We start from the raw sequence: 13,100 nt of genomic DNA, 5'->3' as shown, positions 1-13,100 counted from the left end.
GTGCCAAGCCACCTTTTGCTCAACTCCCTGCTTCCTCTGCCCATCCCCCCAGGAGGCCCACCCCAAGTGAGGCCCATCAGGCACATTGGGTACTCAGACCCCCCTCCTCATCTAAGTTCCAGCTATCCAATGCTGAGAACCACCCCCACCCCCCACCCCAGGATGCCCCTGGGTCAGAGTCCATGGGGCCTCCAGCCCTCTGGGGCCCTGGGTTTCCAGGAGCTGGCCTTCCAGCATCACTGGGGCAGCCCTATACCAGCACCCTCCCCCTGCGGCCTCAGCCTAGCCTACCCATGTGTCTGTTTCAGCTCGCTCAGAGCGTTACCGGCATGTGGATTCGGAGGAGGAGGAGGATGCCAACGACGATGACCATGTGGAAATCCGTCAGTTCTCTTCATGCTCCCCAAGGTTTAGCAAGGTATGGGGGCTGGGGATCTCCAGAGGGTTTTGGGGTGCCCAGAAGGCACTGGAGGGGAGAGGAGGGACCAGCCTGTCTCAGCCTGGAACCAGCAGCTGTCTCTGGGACTGGGAGAAGCAGGGCCAAGCTCTGAGGCATACCTGAAGCTCTGGGGCACCCTGGGACTTAGGGCTCGAAGGGCCCATAGAGAGTGGGCCTGGGTCTGAGTGGGCTGTGGCCCTCTCCCACCTCAGGCCCTGTTTCTGTACTGGGGGCTTCAGTGTCTGTGTTGGTGTGCCCATCCCTGACTCCTTCACCCCCTCCTCCACACACTTGGCCACGGTCACTCCCCCAGAACAAATCTCAGTACAGCTTCTGGGCCTCAGCAACCCAACCCTCCTGGGCCTGCTCCCTTGGTTCTCCACTTCAGGCTCACCCTCCTACCTTCCCTTGAATCCCCTGTCCCCTTGTCCTGGCATCTGGCTCACGTCCCCCCCACTGTCCACCTTCGCTGCCCTTGTGTGCGCTCCTGTGGAGAGTTGTGTAGCCTCATCAGCAGGATACACCAGGAGGAAGCGCCCCTGGGCCCTCCCTGCTGCAAGCTGCCTTGTCTTTGGGTGTGATTGCCAGGCACCTTCCCCCCTGCCCCTGCCCCCTGCTGGCCCTTGGCCATCCTCTGCTGCAGACTCTGCTGTCCCGGCTTCCGGTCCCCTGAACTCTGCCCTCTGCCCACCTGCCCCACAGGTGTACAGCAGCCTGGAGAGACTCTCCCTGCTGGAGGAACGCAGGACCCCGCCCCCCACCAAGCGCAGTCTCAGTGAGGAGAAGGAGGACAAGCTGGAGGGCCTCAGTGGCCTAAAGGGCAAAGACCGGGGCTGGGTGATCGGCTCTCCTGAAATGTGAGCAGTAGGGCCCTGTGTGGGGGAGGGAGATGGGGTGCTGGGCACTCAGACAGGTCTCAGCCCATTCTGGAGGAGCTGCTGGTGAACGCCTCGGGGCATTCTCCCCTAGGGAGGGAGGGAATCCGCACCCAGGCCCTATTCTCCTCTACAGATTGCGGAAGCGGCTGTCAGTGTCTGAGTCCTCCCATACGGAGAGCGACTCCAGCCCCCCTCTTGGGGTGCGGCGGCGCTGTTCAGGGGTGCTGGATGCACCCCGCTTCCCAGATGCATCTGACGAAGCAGGAGGCAGCCCCCGGCAGAGCCAGCAGCTGACAGAGGGTGCAGCTTTCCTGACCCCACAGCCGAGAGAGGGTGGCCCTGGGTCCACCCCTGAGCAGCTGGGAGAGCGCAAGGCCCAGGGGGACAAGGAATCAGGTCCAGTCACTACCTGAAATGCCAGTGTCTTGGGTAGTGGGGGGTGGGGGTGGCATACCTTTCAGAAAACTGCCCTGCAGTTATGGTGGGGCTGAAAGCAAAGCTTAGCAGGGGTCTGCTGAGAAGCGTCCCTTGCCTCTGGCCCTGGGCTCAGCCCAGCTGCACTAAGGGTGCCTGCTCAGAGATCAAATCCTCAGGGATTGACCAGGGGGGGTTCTCTCTCACCACTGCTCCTGTAGGTGGGAGTCCCGTGAGTGTCTGTGCCCAGCAGGGCCACCAGAACAGCCAGGAGGGCCTAGAGAGCTCCACGCCCAAGGCCATCAGCGACCTGGCCGTGCGGCGGGCACGCCACCGGCTGCTGTCGGGGGAGTCTGGAGACAAGCGCACCCCCAGGCCTGCCAACAAAGTCACCAAATCAGCCTCGGCCACCGCCCTGTCCCTTCTCATCCCCTCAGGTGAGGGCAGTCCAGGGTCCGGGGCCAGCCCAGGTATTTTTTGTCATGTGTCTGTGGGTCCGTGACTGGAGGGATGCTGGTGTGTGTGTGTGTGTATGTGCATGCGCATGTGTGTGCGCATGCATGCCTCTGAATCATAGAAGAGTGTGAGGGTTGTGACACTGCGTGTGTGTCATGGGGACTGAGAGACTGGGGCCTAGACAGGCTGGACATCCTGCTACCCCTAGTCTGTGGAAGTGACCACAACAGCTCAGGGCCTGTCCTGAATCTGGGCTATGAGCCACTTTCCAGATTACAGGTGTTGTTCCCTTTTTGTGTTCTTGGGTGTAGATGGCATATGTGTGTGTGCGTGTGTGCATGTTTGTGTGGTGAGAGCTTGTAGGTATCAGGGGTGTGTGAAGTGGGGGGATGGTGGGACAGGCAGGAGGTGACTCATGGGGCCATGTTTCTGCTCCAGACCACCATGGATGCTCCCCCTTGGCCAGCCCAATGTCTCCCCACTCCCAGTCATCCAATCCCTCGTCCCGGGACTCATCCCCAAGCAGAGACTTCTCTCCAGCCATCAGCAGCCTGAAGCCACCTATTGTCATTCACCGAGCTGCCAAGAAGTATGGCTTCACCCTGAGAGCCATTCGGGTCTATATGGGGGACACTGATGTTTACACCGTGCAGCACATGGTCTGGGTATGTCTGTGTGGGCCAGCTGGGCCTGGCTGGCATGGGGGAGGATCCTAGGGCAGGGTGGGCCAGGCCCTTGTCCCAGGATGGTGGTAGGCCCAAGCCATCCTGTTCCCCGACTGTCCCTGCACCTAGCCTTGTCATTGTCCCCAGAGTGGCCCTAGGAGATCTGTTGATGATGGTAGAGGAGAGACTGAGGAAGCCTAGGGCTCCCAGGGCTCGTGGGGCAGGGAAGAGCTCAGAGCTGGTCTCTTCTTGAGGCAGCATGTGGAGGATGGGGGCCCAGCCAGTGAGGCAGGACTCCGCGCAGGTGATCTCATCACACACGTCAACGGCGAGCCTGTACACGGCCTGGTCCATACTGAGGTGGTGGAGTTGATCCTGAAGGTGAGGAAAGATCTCGTGCCTGGGAGTTGGCTTTGAGTGCAGAGACCACAGGGTCTTGGGGAGCTTTGGAGGGCAAGGGAGTGCTGGGGTCAGGGCGGGGGGTCTCTTGATTTCGGCTCACAGGATCCTCCCTGTCGTTCCTTTGAACCCTGTGAAACCTGCTTCCCCCAGATCTAGGGTGCCACATGCCACACTGTGCTCAGTGTGGAAGAAAAAAATGCCATGGGGGCATCATCAGCCCTCCAGAGACTCATCCTGACGAATGAGTCTGAGTGTCTCACCAAGAGAGACAGAGACACACAGAGAGCGGTCTCTGCAAGGCTCTCTCTGACCCGGGCTCTTTAGGTGAATCTGTCATCTTCCCACAGTATGCTGAGCCTTGAAGCCAGATGTGGACCCCAGAGGGACTCTTGAGGCCCCTGGCATTTTGTGGGTCCCAGTGATGCTTAGCGCCCGCCTGCTGTCTGGGCGCCACTCCTGTTACTCTACTCACTGATTCTGTCTTCAGGGACAGCAGTCCTCCCGCAGAGGAAACCCTTTTCCTCTTTAGAGACATTTAGGCCTTTGGTGAAGGAGAAAAAAGGCTTCAGTGCAGAGTGTTATTTTCCTAAAAGTCTGGCCCACCAGCTGGTGGCACAGAGGGCCTGCAGTCAGGAAGACCTGAGTTCAAATCCAGCCTCCCGCACTTACTGCTTGTGTGACCCCACGCAGGTCACTTAACTAATTCTGCCTCATTTGCCTCATGTGAAATGGGGATAAGAGCACCTGCCTCCCAGGGTTGTTGTGATGATCAAATGAGAAAACATTTATAAAACGCTTAGCACGGGACCTGGCGCTTAGTAGGTGCTATCATGATGATAGAAGAAGCTGGGATGCAGCAGCATCCAGGCACACGTAGGGAAGCCTGCAGGCTGGAGAAGCCCCTGTATGTCCTCTCTCACCGCATCTTGAAGTAGGGCTCACGGCCCCCAAGACTCCCTGGTGTCCAGCCTCACTCCTCCCTGCTGGGGACACTTGGGTCCAGCACAGTCTTTCCCCTTATTGCCCGCACGCTGTTGGCCAGTCTTCATCTGTTTCCTCTTTCTGCCTCGGTGGTCTGTAGTCTACTCCAGTGACAAAATCCCTTGTGCTCCCCTTCCTTGGCCCTTCCTCAAAGAGCCTGTCTTCTGGATAGATCACCACCTGATCTGCAGGCTCGGGTTCCATCCCTGTGAGGTCTCCTTTTGTTGGGGCCTCAGTTCCCTCCTGCCTCCTCTCTTGTGCTTTTGTCCCTTGTGAACTTCTCCACGGCCACAGTCTCTGACTTGGGGAGTCCTCCCAAGCCTTGGCTTCAGCTTGCAGACTGGCCTTCGTTAGGTGGCCTCCTTCTGATCAGGGATCGCCGTCCTGCGTCTGCGGTTCCGATCCACACTTTCACATACAGCCATTCTCAGACCCCCTCTTCTTGGGCAGCTGCCAGTTTTCCTCCTCCACACACTTTGCCTTCTGTGAGCAGCAAGGGAGGAGCCCACCTCCTGTGCCCCATCCTGGCTCCCATTTTATCTGTGGCCCTGGGATTTGTGTCTGTCAGAATATCCAGAAGCCAGGCCTTGTCTGCCTGGCTGCCCTACAGACCTTGAGTGCGGCTACCTCGGTCCCTCTGCAGCCAGTCATCCCCAACTCCTCCAGCTGTTCCTCGTTCCCCTCCCCTCCTAGGACACTCCAGATGTGTGGTCACATTCCTCTCTGAGCACAACCTAGAATTGTGTTGGCTGTTGTGGGTGCCAGTCTCCTCTTGACTCCCTGGGCGTGGCCACCTTTCAAAGTTCAGAGACAGCCTGGGGCATGGTGCACTTGGGCTCTCTAGGTGCGACTTTGGCCGGTTACTTTTCCTTTTGGGGGCCTCCGTTTCTCCGTCACTTTACAGTGAGGGGGTTGAGATTAGATGGTCTTTGAGGCTCTCTCAGCTGTGGTGCAGATTCCCTCTGGCTGCTGCTCACTGCCCTGCCCCTCCTTGTGCCCAACAGAGTGGAAACAAGGTCTCCATCTCAACAACGCCCTTTGAGAACACGTCTATCAGGGTGGGCCCTGCGCGGAAGGGCAGCCACAGGTCCAAGATGGCCCGAAGAGACAGGAAGAGCAAGGCCAAGGATGGGCCTGAGAGGTGGGTGAGGCTGCAGCCCGCAGCCCCTCCACACGCACTTGCACGCGTCCCACCCTCTCTGGGGTCCCTGTTCCCAGACACATCTGCAGCATTGTCACCCTTCTCTCGGCAGCAGGAAGAGGGGCTCCCTGTTTCGGAAGATCACCAAGCAGGCATCCTTGCTGCACACGAGCCGTAGCCTATCGTCCCTCAGCCGTTCCCTGTCCTCTGGAGAGAGCGGGCCTGGCTCCCCAACACATGGTCATGGCCACAGCCACAGTCTGGCCCCACGTTCTCCAACCCAGGGCTACCGAGGGGCCCCTGAAACCTCTCATTCAGGTACTTGGGATCTGGACTTCCCCTCAAGGGGTCCCTGCCCTTGGGCCCCGCCTTGGTGGGGATCAAGGACAAGGTTGGTGCTGGTCCCAGAGTCCCCCTGTAGCCCCATCCTGAGCCAGGATTGGAGGGTGGGGGACAGAGTCCTGGGCAGGAGGGGGAATGGGCTCCTCTTGTTACTGAGGTTCACTCTTTCTCCCAAGTAGGTGGAAATTCCTCGCAAAGCAGCTCACCCAGCTCCAGTGTGCCCAACTCTCCGGCCAGTTCTGGCCATATCCGCCCCAGCTCCCTCCATGGCCTGGCACCCAAGCTTCAGCGGCAGTACCGCTCACCCCGGCGCAAATCGGCAGGCAGCATTCCCCTGTCCCCGTTGGCACACACTCCATCACCCACCCCTCAGGCCACATCTCCCCAGCGCTCGCCGTCTCCTCTGCCTGGTCATGCCCTGAGCAGCAGCCCTGCAGCCTTCCCAGGAAAGCTGCACTCCTCACCTCCCCTGGGCCGTCAGATCTCCAGGCCCAAAAGCGCTGAGCCGCCACGCTCCCCACTCCTGAAGAGAGTCCAGTCGGCTGAGAAGCTGGGGGCAGCCCTGGGCACCTCTGAGAAGAAGTTGTCTGCTTCACGCAAGCCTAGCCTGGAACTGGCCCCTTGTGAGGTCAGGAAGGAGCTGGTGCTGCCCGGTGACCCAGGGGACAAGGCTCCACTGACCAAGGCTGCTCCTCGCAGCCTGGGCACCATCCGGCATGACCGTGCTGAGCGGCGGGAGGCCCTGCAGAAGCAGGAAGCCATCCGCGAGGTGGACTCTTCAGAGGATGAGGATGACACAGATGATGATGGCTCTGAGAACAGCCAGGATGGACAAGGCCAGGGGCCCCGCCAGACCCTGCCACCGGCAGCCCCAGAATTGGTGGATTTAGGCAAGTTCCTGCCTGCTCACCGGGCCCAAGAGAGTGCCAAAGAAGATCCCTGTGTGCCCCAGGACCCTTGGGGCAGGGCTCGGCCTCCCCTGGGCACCCCTATTAGAACACTGGCTGACGCTGCATCAGGCACCGTGACACAGCTGGTGTCTGACAAGAGTCAGGCCCCAGGGTCCCAGGCGCTCTCCAGGTCCTCTGGTGCCCCGGGCTCTCCTCAGGGCTCCTCAACTTCTGGGGGTCCTTGGGGTACAGCCTCCACAGAGCCCACACTCCCCCAGGGTGACAGGCAGGCCCAGCCCTGTCTAGAGCCAGCACTTACAGCACTTTGTCCTTGGCCATCAGGAAGTCCCCTTCTCTGCCCCAGTCCACACCCGAAGCAAACCCCTGTGAGCAGCTCAGGTTCAATCCAGGTTTGGCCTCTGCCCCTGCAGGCACCCACCCTGGCTGAGGGTGGGCACAGCTGGGACATGGTCTCATCCCAGCCTAGCCAGGCCCAGGCCCCACAGCTCACCAGCCCTTCCCAGCCCCTGGCCTATATCACCCCTAGCCTCAGCCCTACCCCTTGCCCACCTTGGGAGCCCAAGTGTCCCTGGGCAGAGAAGGAGGAACTAGCTTTGGGTAGCACCAAGGTGCCTGATGCTTCCGGTGACAGCAAGCAGGCCCCCCCATGCAAAGGGCACCTGCAGCCCCCTGGGAGTGAGGAGACTGTGCCACCTAGAGCCCTGCACCAACCCCATGACTGTGCCATGGCGCACGATGACCTCCTGAGAAGAACGTAGCCGCTGGACCCAGGGCCCGTCCCTCCCGCCTGTGTAATATATGCTCATGGAAACGACTGGTGTGCCACTGTCTCTGTGGGGAGTGGGGAGAACAGGGGACCCCAGCAGCAGGCTGTGTCTAGTACTGGGCCTGTGCCCCTGTGGGGCTGGTTCTGGCCACCAGAGCCAGGCTCTTGGCTATGGTTTTGTCCCCCTGGAAGCTCTACAGGACATGGTACTGCCATGGGCAGTTACAGGGTGACTGCCACCCCAGATGGATGGAGGAAGGGAGGCCAGCAGCTTCTCATTCTCAATGTCCTTCCCTCTCCCATGTCCCAAGGGCCTGTGGGGGGAGGAAGGGGGCAGGGGAGGGGACTGGTTTTCCTGACTCTCGTTTGTGTCTCAGGGTGTCTCGAGGGAGGTGTGACTGAAAGATCGTGCACTAGGGTCTGAGTTCCCCTCTTAGCAAGAGTGGGTGTTGGAGGCAAGGGGAGAGGTGGGGGTGGGGTCTGGACTGAAGCAAAAGCTGCATCTGAGAAGTTCCGTAGGAAGGAACGAGGAGAGTGGGTGTCAGCTGGGGCTCTTCTGGGCCCCCGCTTGCTAGGTGCAGGGGTGGTCTGTGTATCCTGGGTGGTGATCTGGCCCCTTGGGCTGCCCTCTGAACCCCAACCCCTTTATCCACCTGCCTGTGGTTCTTCAAACTCTTCTGTGAAATTTTTTTTTTTTCAAATATAGAAGCAATCAAGGCTTCACCTGGCCCTGGTGCCTAGGAGATGGAAAGGTGTGGGGTAGGGGGAAGCAGAGGAAGTGAGGCCTTAAAGACTTCAGAATCGGGAGCCCAGAGTAGCCAGAGCTAGCTTCCTAGGAGTCCAGGAACTGCCCCATGTCGACCTAAAGGCAGGACTGTGAATCACACCACCTTGAGGCCAAGGTTAAGCAACACATGGGGAAACCTGACCTGAAACTCTGGGACTCCAGAGGATGGGAGAAGGTGTGTTAGTGGTGTGGGGAGGGTGCCTGGTGATCCCCAGAGCTTTCCTAGGGCTTTTATGAGCATTAGTCAGGAGTGAGGAGGGCCACTACACACATGAAGTGTCTGCTATGGGCAAGGCACTAAGGGAAAGTACAGCGAGGATGAGACATCCCTACCTCAACAGAGCTTAGCAATAAGTGGAGAGTCAGACCCAGGTAACCATGACGCACACCAGTAGTGCAGACTGTGCCCAAGGGCTCGATAGATTCCCATCCGTGGTGATCCCTCCCGCACTGGCTATTCTTGGCCCTCCTCCCACACATTCCTTCGTACCTTGCTGCAGCACCCCACCCCCCGCCCCAGGCCCCACCATGGACCTCTCCATTTCAGCTCTGAGACTGTTGCGGGACTTGTTGCCATGTGCACTGCCAGAAGAGACAAAATGAAGTCGGTGAAAGGACTTGGCAGTTTCCCAAAAGCATCCAGCCCATTCTCTTCCCCCTTCCTTTTCCCCGTCTTTCTGGGCCCAGCAGAATTTTAGCATCTGCCCAAGACGTGTGGATGGATGGGCACATCCCGGTCTGGGCTTACACTTGCTTGGTCTGTCCCCTGTGGATGGTTATGCTCCATTCTGGGGAAGGACACCATCCACAGGCAGGCGTCTGGTCAGGGCTGGACTTCAAGACGTGTCTCCCATGACTCCCTTGGTTTCAATCAGAGGGTCATTGAACAGGATAGTTCCTCTTCTGCCAAAGGTTCTTAAGGGGCCATCTGCAAAGTGGCCCTTGGCTCCAGCCCCTTCTTTATCCAGATGCTCAGCGGGTTTGTGACTTGCCTTATTGTTACAGCTGACAACCATGCAGGGGGTGAGCTCGCAACCCAGTTCCAAGCCATGGTCTCTGTCTGCTACGCCACGTTGCCTTTTTTGTTTATGCTAGGCTCTGTGCAAAGGGCTGAAGTTTCAGAGATGGAAGTAAAGCTGTCCTCTCAAGGGGTTCCCATCTGAACAGGGAAGACGATGTATTTAGACAAAGATCAAGGCTTTTAGGGAGCTGTGACGTGTCTTTGGCCAGGGGTGAGGGTGGGGGGGGGTGGTAGTCAGGACGAGTTTCTCATAGAAAGTGGTGCTTGAGTTTGAAGAAAGGGATTCCATGAGACAGAAGTGAAAAGGAATTCCAGGCCCTTGCAAAAGCATGGAGACTGGACAGCCCTGCAGGATCTTGGATTTTCTGCAACTGTCAGCCAGATGGCAAAAGAGAGGGGGAGGGGTGTCCACCATGGCCTATCGCTTATGTAAGTCTGTCTGCTCCTCTGAGCCCCTAGTGATCAAAGGTGTCCTCCAGCCCAAAGGTGGAAAACGAGACATGCTCTCGGGTGGCTAACAGTCATTCACTTGTCTTTTTTCTTAGTAATAATACTTGACATTGGGGCAGCTAGATGGTGCAGTGGATAGAGCCCCGGCCCTGGAGTCAGGAGGACCTGAGTTCAAATCCAGCCTCAGACACTAGCTGTGTGACCCTGGGCAAGTCGCTTTACCCCAATTGCCTCCAAACAATGATAATACTTGAGATTGTTCATCCTTTGCTGCTACCTTTGGTGTCTCCTCAAGATCTCTGGAGAATCACTCTCTCCTCCCCTCACAACCTCTCTCCCTGTGAGGTTTGATCCCACTGTTCTATTTCCTTATTGTCAACCACACAGTCCATGGGGGCCATGAAGCGGTGTTCCCACCATCCTTGATGGAGGAAGATGTTTCTTACAGAAATACCGAACCAGGAGCTATCCGTAGGACCTAGGGGAGGCTTCAGGTGGGACAGGAGGCTGGGGCTAGCCATCAGCGTAATGTGAGTCAATAGCTCATGGACCCCATCAGTGAATGCAAGAGCCCACAGTCTGGTGTTTGTCCTTTTCTAAACCTGCCATCCAATGGCCTGCTGAGTTCTTTAAGCTTGTGCCCCAGGAGAGGCTTGGGGTCCCAATCTCCGGCCGAGGGTGACAGCCAGATCCTGACCATGGTAGCAGAGCCGTGGGGGTTGGCGCTTGGGTGGGAATCACAGCGTGCTTCCTAAAGCATCACCCAGCTTCCTCTTTAGAGACAAAAGCAGGACTGTCCCTGCTGTCCTGGAGTTTGCTTTCTAAGCCCCTTGGAACGACATTTGTCGAGTGCCGTGTAGTTGCTGGGCCTCGAGGTCCATAGAACATGCCTGTAAGCACGCCTCCTTGTAAGGTCTTGGTGGTATTGCCCCGAGCTGGGACCCAAAAAGTTGCCAAAGCCAGAACGCTGGTTTTCCTTCTTCTCCCCTGTCTTGATAGACTCCTGATCTTAAGCTGTCATTTTTGTATGGTGATAGTAGCTTAATATACAATTAGATTATCTCTCAGAAAGGCAAGTCAGATGGATGGCCAGGGTGACCTGGCACTACAGAATGCCTTGAAATCCCAATAGTGTGTAAATCCCTCAAAAAAAAAAAAAGCTGTGATTGTAAGACTCTCCCAGTGCAACCCCGTCATCTGTGCTCTCCCCAATGAGTGAGTGTGAACGGGGACTTCAGAGAGAGGTGGCAGGTCCCTCTGTGGATTTATGTGTGTTCAAATAAATGTTTTACTTGTAAACTTGTTGAGTTATTATTTCTAAGCCATAGGTTATAAACTGTCAAATAATTTCAGAAAATGACTTTTTTTTTTTTGGTAACGTGGATCCAAAAATGGGGAGCAGAATAATTTTTCAGAAAACTGGACAAAATTTGTTAAAGATTCTGATTTCCTGTCCAAGTTAGTGGGGAATCCCAGAGTGGGACAAGCCAGGTCAAACACAGAGCTCTGGAGAAGGGTCTGCACAGAACAAAGAATTAATGGATGACAGATTACTGCAAGCTTTTAACATTGTCTTATGAACAGCCTGCAGGGGGGCAAAATGACTTTTAGGGATATACTAAGGACTCAGCTGTTTTCCTTTCTCTGTCAGGGGGCCCAAGAGAGGGTGGTACAGGGAACAGAAGACAAAAGCTCTTTGAGGTCAGCCCCAAACCCCTGCCATTTGCCAAGAGATAACTTTATAAGCAGTACATTAAAATCCAGCCTCGACATACTAGCTGGGTGATTCTAGGCAAGTCACTTAACCTCTAACTCCTCAGTTTTCCCATCTTTAAAATAGGGATAATAATGTTACCTACTTCTCGGGGTTTTTGTGAGGATCAAATGACATATTTGTAAAGTGCTTTGCAAACCTTAAAAGTCTATACAAATGCTAGAAAATATTGACAGACCTCCACTCACTTCCTGTGTCCTAGTCTGTACCTTCAGCACATCTCTTCTGGATTACTGCCTTAGTCTCCTAATGGCTCTCTCCAGCCCCACTTTCTTCCCTTTCCAATCTGTCCTAGTTTTGCCCACATCACTCCATTGCTAGAAATTCTTTGACAGATCCCTGTTGCCTCTAGGACGAAATAGACTGCTCAACCCGTCCTCAAGGGTCTCCACAGTCTAGTTCCTTTCTGTTTCCAGTCTTAATTCTGTAAATGGACAGCTGCTCTCATCTTACACACCTGCTTTTTCTGTTACCACTAAAAGTGGTGGGTGCATTCTCCATGTAAGCCACCAGGTGGTGGTCTGAGCTTACATCGCTCAAGCTCCTGAGGGCAGGAGTAGGACCTAGCCTCCCCACGCAGACAAATTTACCTCAGGTCCCTGCCCCTTCCACTTTTTCCCATTAATGCCTGTGCCTGGTTTTGATTTGGTCGAAGGGTTTGAATCCACATGCCCTCATCCTGTTGCCATTCTACTTCCCAATTTTACATGACCCCAAAAGAAGACTCAGTCATACACAGACTAGACTACTAAAGAATATCACCGGGTGTGCTGGCAAATGTTTAACAACCTGCTCTCCAGGCTGGGGTGGGAGGTAGAAGAATGTGCCCACAGGACCCTATTAAACTTAATCTGCAGTATCAACATTTCCTCCATCACCTTAAACCTAGACAATCAGCTAATAAGCTAATAAGCCCCGCAACGCATTTGCCAATTTCTGAGTTTTAAATGCTCATTCACACTGAAAATTTAACAACGGGGATAGCATGATCTGGTTCAAGCTGGCTTTAATGCAGCCCCAATTTATACTAACGGAGAAGCAGGGCCCTCCTCAGCCCTCTAGATTCTTCATTGTGTTGGTGAAAACAAAATTCACAGGGTGACCTTTGAAACCCTGCAGATGTTCTAACTTCCACTCCCACTAAGGCAAGGGACCTCAGTGCCTGTATCTGTCTGCACCTGATTTTCTCCACCAATGTACCCGTGGACTGTACAAGTGGGCAATCACCCCTCAGATATTTTAATCTCAAAGGTAAGTGATGGGAGACAATCTCTGTCTTCACTTAACACATTGGCTTGTGGGATGCCATAGGATGGGAACCCATCTGGCCTTTATAGGCTTTTCAGTGTCCTTTGAACCATGAGCTAGCGACAGTCCTGCTGGCCACCAAGGAGCCTTGGACAGGCGCCATTCTAGTGACACAAGCATGTTTCCTTTCCTACCTTCCTGTATCTTTGTTCAAAGACAGGAGGATCTCCTAATGCTCATACCCCCATAGCAGGTAACTAGAATTACATTAAGCAATGGTCTTTATGTTAAATGCCCCTTCCAAACAACTATACTCACTGCTTTTCTCAGGTGCTTAAAGATGGAAGGAAATACAGAGCAAAAGCTAAAGTGGTGTTTCATATGACTGCCTTCTTACACCCTCCATTCCAGGCTAATTGGTCTCT

At 55.6% G+C, this 13,100-nt stretch overlaps 2 protein-coding genes across 2 annotated transcripts in view; both read left to right on the top strand.

Annotated features, from left to right (window-relative positions):
- LOC138165022 (microtubule-associated serine/threonine-protein kinase 2-like) overlaps positions 1 to 10,952 on the top strand; it is a 201,101-nt gene extending 190,149 nt beyond the window's left edge. The window contains exons 22-30 of the mRNA XM_069093081.1: positions 309 to 418; positions 1,142 to 1,296; positions 1,451 to 1,713; positions 1,953 to 2,168; positions 2,626 to 2,852; positions 3,111 to 3,233; positions 5,240 to 5,376; positions 5,489 to 5,694; positions 5,898 to 10,952. Of these exons, the coding sequence (XP_068949182.1) occupies positions 309 to 418; positions 1,142 to 1,296; positions 1,451 to 1,713; positions 1,953 to 2,168; positions 2,626 to 2,852; positions 3,111 to 3,233; positions 5,240 to 5,376; positions 5,489 to 5,694; positions 5,898 to 7,387 (2,927 nt within the window). The 3' untranslated portion in view covers positions 7,388 to 10,952. The remainder of the gene's footprint in view (positions 1 to 308; positions 419 to 1,141; positions 1,297 to 1,450; positions 1,714 to 1,952; positions 2,169 to 2,625; positions 2,853 to 3,110; positions 3,234 to 5,239; positions 5,377 to 5,488; positions 5,695 to 5,897) is intronic.
- Positions 1 to 13,100, top strand: part of LOC138165029 (nuclear autoantigenic sperm protein-like) — a 570,370-nt gene that overhangs the window by 461,988 nt on the left and 95,282 nt on the right. The gene's annotated exons all lie outside the window — the stretch shown is intronic.

Source organism: Petaurus breviceps, unplaced genomic scaffold, assembly GCF_028583685.1.
Source record: "Petaurus breviceps papuanus isolate PSGF00001 unplaced genomic scaffold, PetGlider_PUasm1.0 207, whole genome shotgun sequence".
Classification (NCBI taxonomy): domain Eukaryota; kingdom Metazoa; phylum Chordata; class Mammalia; order Diprotodontia; family Petauridae; genus Petaurus; species Petaurus breviceps.
The sequence above is the reverse complement of the archived record's forward strand: the minus strand, read 5'-3'. Positions and strand labels throughout refer to the sequence as shown.